This window comes from Tarenaya hassleriana, unplaced genomic scaffold (genome assembly GCF_000463585.1).
Source record: "Tarenaya hassleriana unplaced genomic scaffold, ASM46358v1 Cleome33, whole genome shotgun sequence".
Taxonomy (NCBI): Eukaryota; Viridiplantae; Streptophyta; class Magnoliopsida; order Brassicales; family Cleomaceae; genus Tarenaya; species Tarenaya hassleriana.
This window is the reverse complement of record NW_010966459.1, coordinates 829,930-846,799: the sequence shown is the minus strand read 5'-3', so window position 1 is coordinate 846,799 and position 16,870 is coordinate 829,930. Positions and strand designations below refer to the sequence as shown.

The window sequence follows — 16,870 nt, the reverse complement described above, 5'->3', positions numbered from 1 at the left end:
TATATATATATATATATATTGACAACCATTTCTAAATATTTATGCATGAAAACCATATAATATAGATAAACCAAGGAAGAAATGTCGCGAAGACAGTAGAGTACACATGATATCAGTCAGTATCTATATAAAAACAACAGAACCTTCGAATCGAAGGGTCACGTTGAAGGACACATCGACACTGGCAAATCCCTCCATAAATATAAAAATAATAATATAATCATATGAATCCAAAATAATAAATAAAACCCATAAAACCTTATCTTCAATCTTCTTGTGTCCATATTTGGAAGTATGAATCGATACCCTTCCCATACATACATACATACATACATACATACATAGTCTATTTTACTCACGTAATAATGATTTTATCCGTCTCTTTTTTTATTGTTATGGATATGCCATGCTCGGAATTTTGCTTTAGAATTATTTCAACTGTACATCCCTGAATTTGGAATAAGATATCGGTCTCGTCTTTCGGCGGATGTACCTCGTAATAAATTTGAAATGTTTTGTAAGAGTTGTCGGTTTATTAATTCGATGAATTTTGTTAATTAATCATTTCATGTGCTATTTTTACATGGAGACACGAAATTAATTAGTAATTTACATTTACATACTGCCAAACCCATATAGTTTATGATATTAATAATAGAATAATAGATGGGCCCCACGTGTAACCTGTCCACGTGGCTGTTCGTCACTGTCCGTTCAATTTTGGGCCACCATTGTGAAGTGTGAACGAGCTTGGGCCTGACTCGGTAGACACTGTCCACAAGATATGACATTTTTTTTTTGCAAAGTCATTTTCCCATCCAAAAATTAGTTTACATTTTGAATTTGAGCATTAAATTAAATCAATTATGCATATAAAATGTATTCTTGTTTTACAATATATAATTTGTAGTTAATACATAATTTGAAATTGTATCTTTATATTAATAGCGCCTGATATATAATCCTATTTTATAATCAGTTCCTGGAGGACGAGCACCCCGGGTCGCCACGTCGGCGGTGGAGTCTGACGTCATCGAGAATCCTTAAACCAATATCCACTACTTCTGCCATGTCATGATTTCCGTACTTACACGTGGCAAACAATGGGCCCGAATGTTTTCAGAGCATATACGCTGCACGTTTGGGATAATTCCCTCGGCATATGCGAATATGCCCTCCGTCTTATTGCTCACGCGCGCTTTCTTGACCTATAATTTCACAGTGACGTAATTACCCCTGGCTTCTTTTGGAAATTACGGTGAAGCTGTGACCGGGCCCCGCGAACTTTATGCGGTTTCACGAAAATACCCTTGTGATGCGTCTTTTCAGAATCTCGAGAAAATGAGTGCCACGTGTGCAGACGCCTCTGCCACCGTTGGATGAGTTGCATCCTATCTGACGTCTGTAATTATTATGCTAGTGAGTTTCGGTTTGGTACGTCAAACCGAACATGTATACCGGTTATCGTTCTTTTTCCATTCTATTTTAAATATTTAATAAAAAATAAAAATAAAAAGTCCGTTTTAAAACTCAAATCATTAGATAAAATGAAAAAATAAAATAAAAATACAAATTTACAAAAACATTTAAAATTATATTTTTGGTTAAATTATCATATCCTAAATATAGTGCATTATAAATACATAAGCATATTATAAAATAATATATAATTAGCTAGATCACTTAATTATTAATCCAAATAAATTTCAATATTTACAAAAGTATAAAAAAATCATTCTTTATTATTTAAAATTTTCGATCATAACTTCAATGTTTAACATATTCTAAATTGAGTTAGAGAGCCATAAATTAATAAAATTACGGTTTTAGACATTTTTATAAAGCTTTTATCATTTTTCTATAAATAGATTTTTTTAAAAAAATAAATTTTGTTCCACGTTTTAATTATTAAAGAGATGCGTATATTTAAGAATTGTGAATAATTAAAATTTTAAATTCATTTTTTGATAAATTGAGTGTATGTATATTGTTACCCTGTTTCTAATCCACGTTACTCTGAACTAAAATTTGTTTGGAACGAGATACTGATCTCAGTAATGGAAATGCTAGGAATAATGATATTTAATATTTTATGTTTGTCCAATTCAGGAGGGCATATAATTGTGATTATTAGCAGCAAATGAAAACGAAAAGCATAACTTAAAAAAAAAAGTCAAATATATATACCTAACGCAAATTCCCAGCTTATTCTCCATTACAATAATATATCGTTTTCAAGATATATATAATATTTCCATTAATGAAGTCTCAATAGGTAGATATACTTTTCATGTATTTTTATTGCATTATTTTTTTCTATATATATGATCTTCATTATTGCCTGTTTCACGTGATCGGGTACACGGATGTCCAATCGTTTTAATATTTTTAATTGAATATTAACTCTTTTTTTTGGTATAATAATTGAATATTAACTTCCATAAAGCTCAATAAATGCTGTAAAAAAAATTGTCGTTTAATAAGTTAAATATTATTTATTTAATTATATTATCGTCGGGAGGAATGAAAAGGATATGCAGTGCACATCGTGATTTCACAGATATTTATATTATCTTTGATCGTACAATCTTTCTTTTTTTTAAAAAAAATACGAAGGGCAAAAATGGTAAATCGATGGGGCATGGTAAAGATTGGGATGGAGGGTAAAAGTGTAAATTCTGAGGAACTTCAAATAAAAATGAATTGTTAATTGCATCATCCATCGACGTTGAGCTCGGAGCTATAAAACATTGCCCGTTGCTTGGAGGTCCAAAGCGTGTCAAAGCGTTTCTCGCTTCTTTAAGCAACCGAAAAATTTTCTTCCAGATTTTCAGTTTCTAGAGAGAGAAAGCTCGAGAATCACCGCGAGAGAAATAGAGAGAGAGAAAAGAAAGATAAGGAAGCAAGCGCTTTGCTCCTTGAGAGAAGAAGCTTCAGAGCTTGACAAAGGGGTAAGTAATCGCTGTCTTTTCCCTTTTTTGTGTTCTTCATTGAGTTTTGAATTTTCCTGCTACCCGGTCAAATCTGTTTGAAGTTTTCTTCCATTTTTTTCTGGGGGGATATTTTTTTGTCCGATGGAATATTCTTCGGATTGTGTAAGCAATTAAGAATGAAGTTTCAAAGATTTTTTTCCATGTCTCTTAAGATTCATCATACGTGCGTCTCTGTCGTTAGATCTCCTTCATCTTCGTGAAGGTACGCGGAATCATTGCTGTTAATTCAAATCGTAGTCAGCTTTCTATTATTCTGAAATCTGATTAGAACTGTTCGTTGATGGTTTTGTTAATCAATTAAACAAAAGCATAATCGAATCACAAGTCGTAAATATTTTCTGGATTTGATGCTTCGATGAATTTTCTGGGCTTCTTTCTTCTTACCGCCGATGAATATTCCGATTCTGTGCTCTGTTTTCTCTCCCTTTTTTTTCCCGTATCGACTTGAATTTGGATTACAGTCTCGCACAAACTTACGAGTTCGAAATGATTCGGTAACGAATCTGAATTCGTTAAGGGTGAAGATTAGAAATTAAGTCCGGGAAAATCGAAATTAGATTCCTCAAAGAGCATACCCAGTCGTTGATTGCGATTGTCGTCCGAATTTTTTTCTCCTAAAATCTTTTTTAAATGTGAAGTCTCTGTGGCAACCACACGTTTCGCGATTCCGAGGAATATAACTCTTCGTGATCCCAGAGGATACATACATATAATTCTGTATCAGTATTTAACTACTCTTGCATCTGTTGTTAAACTCGTTCATGTCCTGTCTTTGCAGATCACTGTGTTCCAAGACTCAGTCTCTGTTTCGATCGTCTCCTCTACATGGGTTCCGCGTTTCAACCGGCGCCGGAGAGCGAAACCAAGCCTGTCGGAATCCGGTTCTTGGAGCACGTAAAGGGTTCCAAGCTTTCGTACAACGCGTACCGTGCAATCGTCTTGCTCGTGACGTTTCTCGCCTACACGAGCTATCACGCCACGAGGAAAACCACCAGCATTGTGAAGAGCACGCTCGATCCTCAGTCCTCCGAGACAGGATTGACATCGTTCCTCCTGAGGTTGAATTACCTCCGAACTCCCGGCAAGAACGGAGGAGGTTGGGCTCCGTTTAATGGACCCGATGGCACGGTCTTACTTGGGGAGATCGATGTCGCGTTCCTCGCGATTTACGCCTTCGGGATGTATTTCGCTGGACATTTGGGAGACAGGATGAACTTGAGAATCTTTCTGACAATCGGGATGTTAGGAACCGGTTTGTTTACCTCGCTCTTTGGTGTCGGATACTGGGCCAACATCCACAGCTTTTACTACTTCCTGTTCGTTCAAATGCTCGCCGGATTGTTTCAGTCGACCGGTTGGCCCTCGGTGGTGGCTGTTGTCGGAAACTGGTTTACTAAGAAGAAGAGGGGTCTGATTATGGGCATATGGAACGCGCACACATCGGTCGGAAACATCATGGGATCGTTGATTGCTGCGGCGATGTTAAGATACGGCTGGGGATGGTCGTTCATGATTCCCGGTATCTTAATCGTGTTTATCGGGTTGGTGAATTTTGCTTTCTTGCCTGTAAATCCAGAATCAGTAGGGGCGGAGAAAGACGAGGATGATTCCAGCTCGTTTGAGAAAATCGGAGAATTTATAAACGAGCCTCTCTTGAGTTCGTCGGATTCAGATACTGATACCAAGAAAAGAGCCGTCGGATTCCTCGAAGCCTGGAGAATTCCCGGCGTCGCCCCTTTCGCTCTCTGCCTCTTTTTCGCCAAATTGGTCGCGTACACTTTCCTCTACTGGCTCCCGTTTTACGTCAGCCACACAGGTGATTGGTTTAACTTCAGATCAAATCCGTCTACCTGTTTATGTTTATCAGTTCGATTTCTTCTGACATTTTCGAATGATCTTTCCAGCGATCAACGGGCAGTACTTATCTGACGAAACGGCCGGAAACCTGTCGACGTTATTCGACGTCGGAGGTGTGGTCGGAGGAATCCTAGCCGGATACATCTCCGACCACCTAGGAGCAAGGGCAATAACCGCGGCCAGCTTCATGTACGGTGCGATTCCGGCCCTTTTTTTCTACCGGAGCTACGGGCATGTCTCTCTAACCGCGAACGCAGCACTCATGTTCCTAACGGGCATGTTCGTGAACGGACCGTACGCGCTGATCACGACGGCAGTGTCGGCCGACCTCGGTACTCACAGCTCGTTGAAAGGAAACTCACGAGCACTTGCGACGGTGACCGCCATTATCGACGGGACGGGTTCCGTCGGAGCCGCCGTGGGTCCGTTGCTCACCGGCTACATCTCGTCCAGGAGCTGGAGCGCCGTTTTCACGATGCTGATGGGATCGGCGCTCGTGGCGGGACTGTTGCTGACGAGGCTTGTTAGGGTGGAAGTAGCCGAGAAGATCGCCGAGTCACGACCGGAGTCAACGTCGGCTTCACCGGAGGGATGTAGGTCCCCGGCGGATCTGGGTCACGTGCTTGAAGTGTGACCCACCGTGACCGTGACTTTTGGGTTATGATTTTTTTTAGTACAGAGATTGTGTTGTAATATATATATATATATGTAATATGTATTTGTCGATTTAGGCCGTGAAATTATCAAAGAAAAAGTTTTTTTTTTCTGCACAAACGTCTTTAAAAAAAATGAGTTTGATGATTTGGTATGCAATTTTGGCAAAAAAAAAAACAAAACAAAATTGCATTATGAAAACTGACAAACAACTTGACATGCAACTTGGCCCTTGTGTGATTAGCGGTACTCTTTTTCTTGTTTCACTATCCAACTTTTAGAGTTAAATTATCGCTTTTTTAAATTCTTCTATGAAAATTCATTTCGTTCAAGTAAACGAATGATTTAAATATTGAAATTTATTTATGATATGTCTATAATTAAAATTGACCATTAGAATACTATGGAAAAACAAAAATCTATAATTTTACATTACTTAATTTGCAGGCAAGTTGTGTTGGATATCTAAAGTTAAATACACTTACACAAACAAATAAATAAGTTGATAGATAGAAAATGGAATAATGGTTTACGAATTGCAATGATTCTTTAAAACACACCAGGATTTAAGGCAAGTTGGAAATTCATGTAAATTTTCGAAATATCAAATAGAATAATATTTTTTTAAATAAATTGGTGTCCCCGCCTGACCCCACCACACACATTATTCAGCGTACCATATCATTGAGATTTATTAGAATCGATTTCGATTATTTTGTTCCAATCATTATAAATTAGCCATCCTCTAAAAACGCTTTTAAGTCAATGAAATATATATAATAAAACTATTATTAAAAAAAAGTATACAAATACGTTGCGTTCATGTGTTCCGATGCTTTTTAATAAACATAAACTATGTAAAATATATACTATAAATACGTTTATGTTTTCGAATGTACATTCCAATTACTCGAGAACCCAATACGTAAAGGATTATTATATTGTCATACCACCTCTGGTCGGCAAGATGACGACTTCCATTATGCCTACATTTGAATAATATATACATATATGCGTGTATAGCAAAGTCATGGAAATGATGTAAGCCCATTAGCTTAATAAAGTATTAAACAGCACCTGATTAACCATCGAGATATGAATTTTAAAATATTAATATATGTTTCTAAGAAAGGTTAAGGACCACAAACCTTGATTAACCACTATCTTCATGGTCATTCTAGACCGCAGCATTTGATTCTTTTGATCGCCTCAGATGACGTGTTATATTAATTAATACCTTTATTGTTAGGACCACAGTTTAATTAAATTGATTAGCTTTGTAATCACTATACGTAGATTAGCATCTTTTATTAATCACTGGTGAATCAGATCCCATTACATGTTTCCTTTAAATAAATATTAAAATTTAAAAATTTCCAAAAAGACACATATATACAATATACAGTATATGTATGTATCTAATTGGTCAGCTTACATAGATTTGTTTCATGAATTTCGATTTTATAAAAAGTGGACGCAATTTAGTTAAACGGCTCAAATTATCCTTTCATAAATACCTTGAATTCTAGTTTTTGTGGATGTAAATAGAGATTATCACTAAATCGGATTCAAATCACAATATTTCAAGTACATATATAATTAAATAGAGCCTATATAATTATAAAAAATACAATTTATATTTACTAAATATTATATAAATTTCTTTTCATTTTTTAAAATAAAAATTATTATTATTATATTAATGATAAAATATCAAATATATTTATTAAACTTTATAAAATAATATTTAATTATTTTTTTCAGATTTTTACACAGTAATATCCAAAAGATTGAAATGCAAATCAGAACGCCGTAAATATTTTTAGATACTTGTATGGTAACTATCCCTAATCGGACGTGTTAAATATATATTATAGATTTTTTAATTGTTATGAAATTAAAAGTGAAATATTTATAAAAAAAAACGAAAAAGAAAAGAAAAACAGGCAAAGCCTCGGCAGACGCAACGGAAACGTCGGCGTCTTTTTGTTAGTTTTCCCAACTTTACAAAAAAACTAGTAAGCTGCCACTTGAATTCATTGATAAGAGATTTCCCTTTTTATCATATGCTTATAATTATTTTTTTAATGAAAATATAAGCAGAATGAAACCATTATAAGTTTGGTTGAGGACTGGGCCCAATTAAGCTCAATATGCCTAATCAAGCCCAATGATTACGTTAACGCGATTCAATACACGTCAGCATGATTGACGGTGCATGAGCCTGACCTAGGAGGGCATGTGTTATAATCTAAGTTTTCGTTGTTATTGGATTGAAGCCCAATAAATACACAAAGGGTTTTGTCTCGTGGGCCCATGAACACTGCCTGAAATCCACGTGCCATCTTTGCCAGGTTGTAATCCCATCGAAAGATTCTCTTGTCGGCGTAATATCTAAGTCCCGCAGGGACTTTTTCGTCCTTTCGCTATCTCTACATCCTTTATTTTTGTTGAGCCCATTGGAATTTTCCATTTTATCTACATTAACCAACCAAAGCGTCTACATGTTCGAAAATGACGTAATTATCCTGCCGAATATTTCGTTTTGGTTGTTGTCATTAATGTCATGACAACTGCTCTCTTATTTATTTGTTTGTTTTGGTTATATGAGATTCTATTACACGTTCTACTATCTATATAAAAGTAATAAATATACCAAATTAGCAAATCAAACAATCCAACTCAATTAAAAAAAATTCATGAATTGAGCGCCTCATTAATTCCACACCAAATTGACATTTTAATTTGAACTTTAATTTCTTTAAAAAATAAGTTCTGACATTTTCTTACTATCATAAATATTAATTTTTTAACCAGAAACGTGATTTTTTTTATAATAGATAAAATTTTACAAAATCATGGTTTCACGGCCAATTCCAAAATTACCCCGAGGAACAACCTTTTTGACCGTTCGTCCCTTTCCCTCTCTCTCCTCGTAAAGTTCCCAACTTTGTCATCTTCTTCTTTCTTTTCCATCGATCTAAAAGCCTGCCCCTTTTACGAATCCAAAGTGCTCTATTTTTAACACTCGTCATCAGTCATTCTCTTCCATAGCTTCGACTCGCCACGACTCATTGAGTTCGCAGTCCCGATTCGACCAAAACCACACCCATCTTCGGATCATACCATGAGCTGGCCCCGCAGGATCGACGTCTTCCAGCCCTTTTACTCCTCTCCTCTCCTTTTCCGTGAAACCCCCTTTGAGGAACCGCCATTTCTAGGGTTTCCTTCCCTCGTTGAAGTTGACGATCTCGGCCTCTGTCTCGATTTCGCTAACCCTAGCCCGCATGATCTATTCGACGACGTCGCCGATCTGGTCCGGGTCGACAAAACTCCGGCGCGCTGCACGTACCAGAGGATTTCCCGGAGATTGGAGCCGGAGCTTCCATTGCACTACCTCTGCGACCGGGTTTCTGCTCTGGAATGCAAGTTTGACCGGTTGGTCAGCCCCGGGATCTCCGACTGTGACCGGAAGTACAAGTTGACGAAGGAGATCAAGGGTTCTGGGGAGCGGAAGTACAAATGGGAGGCGGAGTTCGATGGTCCGTCGGAGAGGAAGTACAAATGGGAGGCGGATCTCGGCGGCGCTGCGTCGGAGCGGAAGTACCGGTGGGAGGCGGAGATCAATGGTCCGCCGGAGAGGAAGTACAAGTGGGAGGCGGATCTCGGCGGCGCTGCGTCGGAGCGGAAGTACAGGTGGGAGGCGGAGATCGAGGGCCCGGCGGAGAGGAAGTACAAGTGGACGGCGGAGGTTAAGGGCGGGAAAAAGGATACTGAGCGCGAGTTTGTGGTCGTGAGGAAGACGAAGGCGGCGGCGGCGGAGAAGAAGAAGAGGGACTACAAATGGACGGCGGAGATAAAGTCGGTCAAGGCTTCTAATGGCGGGGACGCAGAGAACTCGGGGAAGGAGAAGAAAGAGAAGAAGAGCAAGAAGAAGGAGAAAACGCGTGTGGTGGTGATCGAGGAAGAAGATGAGCAAGACAACCATGGAGCCGTCGTTCTCAGGAAGGTACCGTCAGTCTTACCATTTCGCCCCGTGACAGATTCCATATTCGTGCAATGCGTTGAGCTAATTCCAAGTTCCGACCTTTTCTTTTCTACTGATAGGTTACATGCATCTGAATGTGAATAAGTCATACTTCTCGCTTGCTTGTCCTGTGGAAATTTGATAGCGATTCCATCCGATAGATGTGAGACTTTGTAGCCGTAGATAGTTTCAATACAGGTTGTAAGAATCTGGGGATGAGCCTGAAGTTTTGATTTTTACACAATGTTCGAGTAAAATAGTGATGAAGCTGATTCTGCTAGTTAAGTTTAGTTGAGGGAAATAAGCTATTTCACCATGAGAATAAGTTCAAGCCCAAAAAATGTCTCATTTCGATGTGTCGTAGTGAAGGACCCTCCTGCATTTTAATTATGTTAGTTATGTAAGTTGTTTTTCTTGGTTGATGTTATCGTGTGAGGGCTTGTTTCAACAGCATCCGCCTACTTTTGTGTGGCAAGATCTTCAAATGCATTCTTTTGCTGTATATTATGCTGTTTCGGTTTTTGAAATCCTGCTTCGGGTCATTCTCCGTTTGCTTATATGAATCAAGTTATTTTTGGCTATCCGGGGTTTAGTGCCTGCCGAAGTTGCATTTTTCTTTGTGATAGTGTGATCCTAATTGGAGTGTAGACTTAGATGCTCTGACAGCATTTGCGGAGTTAGCTAAGATAACGGAGCAAATCCCTTGTTCACTTCACTTGTAGGAGTAATATGTTCTTGAAAGGCTTCCTTCACCGTGCTTTCTTGATCCATCCTATCAAATTAAAAGAATTTCTGAAAGGGGCTTCTATATTGCCTAGTAATATCCTCATTTGTACTTCCCTTTGAGACCTTGATATGTTGTTTTTTGTGCCTTTAATGGTGGCGGGAAAAAGGCGTTTGCCAAAAGAACGGGAGCGGTTAGGAGCAAGAAGGGGAAGAAGAAGGAATTGGCACCCGAAGAAGCTGCCCTGATGATACAGAGGGCCTTTAGAGCTTATCTGATTCGCCGGTCCAAAGCCCTGCGTGCACTTCGGGAGCTAGCTGTTGCAAAGACCAAACTGAAGGAGATAAGAGCTGATTTTCACAACTTCAACTACCGACGCCTCATTGGCCGGGATGCAGAGGAGCGCCAGAAATTCTCGGAAAGAATCATCGTTCTCCTCCTCACTGTCGACGCCATCGAGGTATTTCCACACTATATGCAGTTCTTTGATGTTATAGTCATGCATGCTCTCTTCAATGTGAGCATTTCGAGTCATGAGTTCCAAAAAGGAGACATCTCTGGAATGATGTGGGTGTGAGATTTTATCAGGGAGTTGATGTGATGGTGAGAGGGGCGAAGAGATCGATGATAGAGGAGCTGGAAGCAATGCTGGAAGTGGTAGACCCGCAGCAGCCAGCGGGGAACTTGGGGTCGCTGAAGAGAAGGACGTTCGACATGCCGGACAGCCTTATCCGCAAAGAGATAGCGGAGGGCGTGACTCAGATTGTCAATATGCTCGAAACCGACGAATGAGCAGTGTCACTTAATGGTGGCACCGTCGCGTCCTGTCTGGTGAGATTTTAATGTCTGGTACCCGACATTTTCAGAGAAGAGTGTTCTGTTCTGTTCTGTTCTGTTTCGTTAATGTCACTTTCTCTAACTAGTTGTCTGTCTCTGTGTCTTGTTATCCTTTTGGATTTTCCCACTTGTTGGTATGGACCCTCGTAATCGAACATGCTTATGCTGTGTTGCTTATATGGTCTCTCTTCGTTTTTTGTGTGTGAATTTTCATCCTTTTATAGATTTAAGGACTGAAATTGCGGCATGGATTTATTTGTTTGTGTGATGCATGTGTATATTACATGAAACCCGCTTTCATTAATCACGTGCGCTTCCCATTTTCAGTGTCGACCAATTACTTAAGTTAAAAAGTATAGATAATTGCAAAGTTACACACACACACACACACACATATATATATATATATATATATATATATATATGGTTTGCTTAATGAATAATTAACCTTACCACGTGTATGAATCCCAATAATGGCACGTAAAACGCGAGCCTTCGGTGAGGTACCATGCTTGTACGGATATAGGCTTCTGTATATTTACATATACACGCAGCTTCGAGTGCTCTTTATGTGTATATATATCACATATATATATATAGCGATATATCACTTCCAGGGATAGAGCGGACACGATCCAGAAGATGCATTCAATGGAAGCTTTCCTTGCTTGTCCGAGACACGATGAAATGTTTCTTGCGACGAATCCGAACCGTTCGCTTTGCTGATTTCTTCGTCGACTTCTTGGTTCATTAGCTGAGAAGCAACAAACTTGTCGAGATCTCGCCAATCCACGAGTGGATGATGATCACTGCTCGTGTTCATCATCATCATCATCTCACTGGCAACATTAACGTCATGATCTTGATCTCCTGTTTCGGACAAAAACGAAGGATATTTATTCAATGTGCTTGGTGGTGGTGGGTCATTGCTGCTTCCATGTATCATACCATAGATGGTACTATTATGATCATCTTCCGATGATGATGATGATGCTTGGAACGTTCTAGGGCTTTCCAGAAGAGGTGGAAGATGGTGATGATATCTCATGGACGAGTTTATTTGAGTAGTGAACCACGATTCTTGATCTCCAACATTTATCAATCTCCGATTCTTGAAATCGTTACTCGTTGTGATCGGTTTCTTCTTGAACACTCGACAAACAGCCCAACCTTCCTCTTGAGGTGGACCGTTTTCGTCCGTCTCGAGGCGGTATTCGTGCATTATCCAGTCGGATTTATGTCCGTTCGGGGCTCGGCCTTTGTAGAACACGAGCGTCTTCCTCATACCGATCAAGTCGTGCTTCGCGTATATGGCCTTGTCCCGTCCCGTGGCTTTCCAAAACCCCGAGGCCGTGGCTCTATTAGTACGGGTACCCGTCGGATACTTCTTGTCCTTGTGGCTGAAGAAATACCACTCCCTCTCTTCTCCATTGCCTCTCCCGCATATCTCTGTATATAAAACCTCAGTTATATACACACATATATGATCGATAAACTCGTACTGCTTGATATATAAAGCTTTTTGACACAAAAACGGTGTATATGTGTGTATATATATACGTTGAATGTCCCATGGCTCGATTTTGTAGAGATCGACATCTTTGATGACGTTGAGTTCCATTCCAGGACATGCAACCTTTTTCCTGAGGTAATAATCGACGAGTTCTTCGTCGGTCGGATGAAATCTGTAACCGGGTGGGATATGCAAGAACATCTCCGTCATTTCTATGCTCTCCTGCACCCATGAATTGTACAAACAGTGATATACTTCTGATTATTACATAGAGTTAGGCATTATAATGCAATTGATTACTCTAAAACTATATATATATAAATATAAGAGTGCTCATGATTATTTTCAGTATACCAAAAATCAAGCAGGAGATATGTAATCAAGTGAAAGTACGTCGATTAAATCTTTCCACGCACGTCATGGTGTGAATTATCTCTAGTCTTATAAAAACATGTATAATCATTTTTTTTCCGGATGAAGCGTTAATGAAAATGATGGTGCAACTCATATCTTATTATATCCCTCGTAATATATTTGCAAAGTTATATATATATATAGACACACACACACACACACACAAAATGTATTTGGTATGAAACCCTAAATATTACAATACGAGATACCATGATGATCATCCATGCATGTAAAAAAAAGCCAATTCGATCGTTTCATCCAAAACAATATATCATACGGTGTTTTTTGCCAACTAGGAACATCTTGAACTATAACCCCGAATTCCTACACAAGAAGAAAAAAAAACCTAAAACCCCTATTTTCATCTACGAAACATATCGAAGCCACAAATCATATATATACACGACACATACACAAAATCGTATATACCTGAATATATATATATATATATAGAGAGAGAGAGAGGGAGAATAATCTTACCTGAAACATCGAGGAACTGATATGCGTTCTTTCTCCAAATCTTGAAAAAAACTCGGACTATTTTCTCTTTGTTTTGTGGGTTACTTGAGGATATAGAAGACAAAGAGACCGAAGGATCGTAACCTCGGGAACTGAACTGGAAGTGTTCGTTCTTGTGATCTCAAGAACAATCTTGTCCGATCAAATCCCGAGGAACTCAGGAATGGTCGATGAGATTGCGGGCTTTCAATCTTCATATATATACACACGCACGCGACATATGCTGATAATTACTAATGAATAAGAGAGAAATTAAAAACCCTAGATGATGAAAAATAAATAACTTTTGTTTTGTCTTTTGTGGACTCACCTTTTATGCTTGTTTTTATTATTTTATTAAGAATATTTTGTTGTTGTATATATATATATATATACACAACAATCGCTATCACTCAACCTGGATTATTGTACAAGTTTGTACATCGTGTGTGAGAAAGAAATAATATTTTTCTAGGAGTTTTTCTTTATATCGGCTTTCTGAATGACACGAGACATCTTTTTTTCTGTATTATTTTCAGACTATATATATAAAATATTACATATTCATATTCATTATAAAGTAAATTTTTTTGTCCAATTTAAAAACACAACAAATTATAAGTAAAATCGTGGCGTGATGTGAGTAGTGACGTAATGGCACAGAAACATCCTCGCAGCCCAAAAGTGCAATGGGTGCGGCTTCTTTGGGCCCTACCTTTGTCCCTACCAAATTTATATCCGACCCAACACCTACACTTCTTTTTTCTATATATATATATATATATACATATAAAATAAAGGTTAGTGTGATATATATATATATATATATACATGTGTGTGTGTGTGTGGACAATCGATCCTTTGGATTCATCATGGCCTAGGGTTTAGACCTGTTCTCTCATTCTTCTATAATCGATAGTGAATTGTCTGTATATAGATAATATATATATATATATATATATATATATATATATATAAAGAGATTGAATTATAATTCATATATCGTGTGCTCCGTGAGCAATACGCCTCTATGTCCACTTGCATTGCCACCACTATAACTATCCTTTTGGTTTATTTTGATTTTAGTCTGTGTGTGTGTGTATATATATATATATATATAGGCGTATTATTACTATTAACGTCTAAAAAATCAAACAGCGAAGAGTTGCGTTTTGCTTTTATTATTATTAACGTATCATTCGCTAATATTTTTCTTGTGCATTGGGATTTCGTAACCCATTTTTCCTGCGTATTTGTTAAGGAAAAAGTATTAAAAAACTTAAAACTCAATTAACTAAATCTAAAAATATATGTAACTCTCCGAACCATTTTTATGATTTGGACAAAATGTGGAAATGTGGGGCCCAGTAACCGACAGTCCCCCGCAAGTACCCTCCGATCCGGTTAAGACGGTTTAAAGAAAAATCCGGCTCAACCGTTACGAGCCAATACTATATTGTGGCTGAAGCTAACGCAAATGGGTCCCACCGAATGTGCTCCGGCGTGGCCCGTTTAGCCACTATTATCTCTCAGCTTTTCCACCAGCAACCAATGATCTTGGGCCGGGGCATGGGCCCACATTTTCAGGGGCCATCACGTGCATCACGTGAGGTGCGGACCATCCCACGGGCCAGGTAATGGGAATGGGGTTGAGAAGATTGGACTATAGATAATTTTTAAAGTTTTAATATTTGATGGAAAAAATATTATGTCCGAAGATTGTGGAACATATGCTGAATTTAATTAAAGATAAAAAAAATTGGACTGCGTGTTTGTGTTTGTTTTTTCATTGGTTAATTAACTAAACTGTAACTGTAAAAATATAGATATGTATACTTGCATATTCATATGCATATGTGTACGCGTGTGTATGTAATAAGAAATATATAATGACTAAATATATCTTCACGGTAAAGAATGCTTCGTAATCATTCGCATACACAATATATATATATATATATATATATATTAAATTACCATAATTTTGGGGTTTGAAGATAGTTGGATTAAAGATCAAGAAAGGGTCCCACCCAATATCTGCTGAAATCATTTTTACTTTGTCATTCTAACGAACAGTTAAATGTTTTTGTTTTTCGAAATACATTTAATTGTAGTAGGCAGACATAGTTCGTCATGCCCAATAATTTTGAAGTTTATATTGAAAATTTTACTAAATACTAAATACTATTACTTATAAATTAATTTCCTAACAAATAAAATACAGAAACTTTTTTAATAAAAAAACTGCAAAAATGTATCACCTAATAATACGTAAATTAATAACCATACGATACCATAAATGTGATTTTTTCCACTCACGATGGTTAAATGTGGACAAAGATCCATGCAAATACCTCAAGAAGATTATATACAAAGGAACTTATATTGATGATTAATAGAGTCCCTATTTGTTTTTTTTGGTAATGATTCCTATTTTGTTTTATTTTATAAAGAAAAACATTTTATGGTATGATATTTTATTATTTTTGTTTTGTATTACCATATGATGCATCCCAGTCCTATGGCTTAGTGGATTAATTTTCCCCAATGGATATAATCCCCCCTATAATTTGGCTAATAATTATAATAAAGATATTATGTACTACATTGTTCTCTTAAATTTTGTTTTGTCTTTTTTACTCTGTAACTTTTTAGATGTACGCCTAAATATACAAAAAAAATTAAGGTATAAAACAACGAATATTAATACACACATCATATTTTGTAATCATTTCAACACATGGAGAGATTTACGACACCAAAACGCACCCGTGCGCTAGAGTCCTTTTAATTCTAATCATATTATAACCTCAAACAAGGGTATAATTATCAATAATTATTATCATTATTATTATGTCTTTTTTTCTAGTGCCAAATAAATACGCTTCCTCCCCAAATTTGTCAACGTTCCCACCTAATTCTAAATTATTATAGACAGTAATCACTTTCATTTCATTTCAATATTATATATTTATATATTAATATATTTACCGTTCACTTTTAGCATCGTAATAATAATATGGTATTATAGCTATTAATCATATGAATGCGAAATACGAACAAATAAAGGATACTAGCTAATGATTTAAAGACTCTTTTCATGTGTTAGATTGAAACTCATGGAAATTGAATCCATTTCTGTCAACCAAATGAGTGAATATGTTTCATACGTTATCTATATTAATTTGAACTTTTAAAATTTAGCACCGGATATAATTTCAGATCATCCGTAAAATTCGTTAATAAATGATTATTAATATATTTATTTGGAGAAGAACACAAAATTATCATATATTGGTGATACACATGCATACACACACATATTTTATTTAGAGAAAAAAAGTGCATGATAT

General features: G+C 37.1%; 3 protein-coding genes across 5 annotated transcripts; 2 read left to right on the top strand and 1 right to left on the bottom strand.

The window, feature by feature from the left end:
• Positions 1 to 2,742: 2,742 nt before the first annotated feature.
• Positions 2,743 to 5,616, top strand: LOC104821412 (putative glycerol-3-phosphate transporter 1). Of its 2 annotated transcripts, none has more exons than XM_010552282.2 (3): positions 2,743 to 2,951; positions 3,772 to 4,809; positions 4,898 to 5,616. In XM_010552282.2, the coding sequence occupies exons 2-3, from the start codon at positions 3,819 to 3,821 to the stop codon at positions 5,482 to 5,484; spliced, it is 1,578 nt and encodes a 525-aa protein (XP_010550584.1). In that variant the 5' UTR covers positions 2,743 to 2,951; positions 3,772 to 3,818; the 3' UTR covers positions 5,485 to 5,616. The 2 variants fall into 2 exon arrangements, with proteins under 2 accessions (XP_010550584.1, XP_010550586.1); XM_010552284.2 differs by lacking the exon at positions 2,743 to 2,951 and adding an exon at positions 3,061 to 3,195.
• Positions 5,617 to 8,490: 2,874 nt separating this feature from the next.
• LOC104821410 (BAG family molecular chaperone regulator 7) lies at positions 8,491 to 11,286 on the top strand. The gene is made up of 3 exons (XM_010552279.2): positions 8,491 to 9,513; positions 10,425 to 10,715; positions 10,844 to 11,286. The coding sequence occupies exons 1-3, from the start codon at positions 8,632 to 8,634 to the stop codon at positions 11,045 to 11,047; spliced, it is 1,377 nt and encodes a 458-aa protein (XP_010550581.1). The 5' UTR covers positions 8,491 to 8,631; the 3' UTR covers positions 11,048 to 11,286.
• LOC104821411 (NAC domain-containing protein 101) lies at positions 11,151 to 13,700 on the bottom strand. 2 transcript variants are annotated; one of them, XM_010552281.1, is made up of 4 exons: positions 13,500 to 13,700; positions 12,653 to 12,827; positions 12,041 to 12,541; positions 11,151 to 11,962 (listed from the first exon to the last, which is right to left on the bottom strand). In XM_010552281.1, exons 1-4 carry the CDS (start codon positions 13,506 to 13,508, stop codon positions 11,700 to 11,702), a joined length of 948 nt encoding a protein of 315 aa, XP_010550583.1. In that variant the 5' UTR covers positions 13,509 to 13,700; the 3' UTR covers positions 11,151 to 11,699. The 2 variants fall into 2 exon arrangements, with proteins under 2 accessions (XP_010550583.1, XP_010550582.1); XM_010552280.1 differs by having other exon boundaries at positions 11,151 to 12,541.
• Between the last annotated feature and the right edge of the window lie 3,170 nt (positions 13,701 to 16,870).

Coding starts and splice junctions, on each gene's coding strand:
- LOC104821410 (XM_010552279.2), top strand. CDS start 8,632: ATGAGCTGGCCCCGCAGGATCGACGTCTTCCAGCCCTTTTACTCCTCT. Junction 9,514..10,424: donor GAGCCGTCGTTCTCAGGAAG/GTACCGTCAGTC, acceptor GGCGGGAAAAAG/GCGTTTGCCAAAAGAACGGG. Junction 10,716..10,843: donor TCACTGTCGACGCCATCGAG/GTATTTCCACAC, acceptor AGATTTTATCAG/GGAGTTGATGTGATGGTGAG.
- LOC104821411 (XM_010552280.1), bottom strand. Junction 12,542..12,652: donor CGAGCCATGGGACATTCAAC/GTATATATATAC, acceptor TTTTATATACAG/AGATATGCGGGAGAGGCAAT.
- LOC104821412 (XM_010552282.2), top strand. CDS start 3,819: ATGGGTTCCGCGTTTCAACCGGCGCCGGAGAGCGAAACCAAGCCTGTC. Junction 4,810..4,897: donor GTTTTACGTCAGCCACACAG/GTGATTGGTTTA, acceptor TGATCTTTCCAG/CGATCAACGGGCAGTACTTA.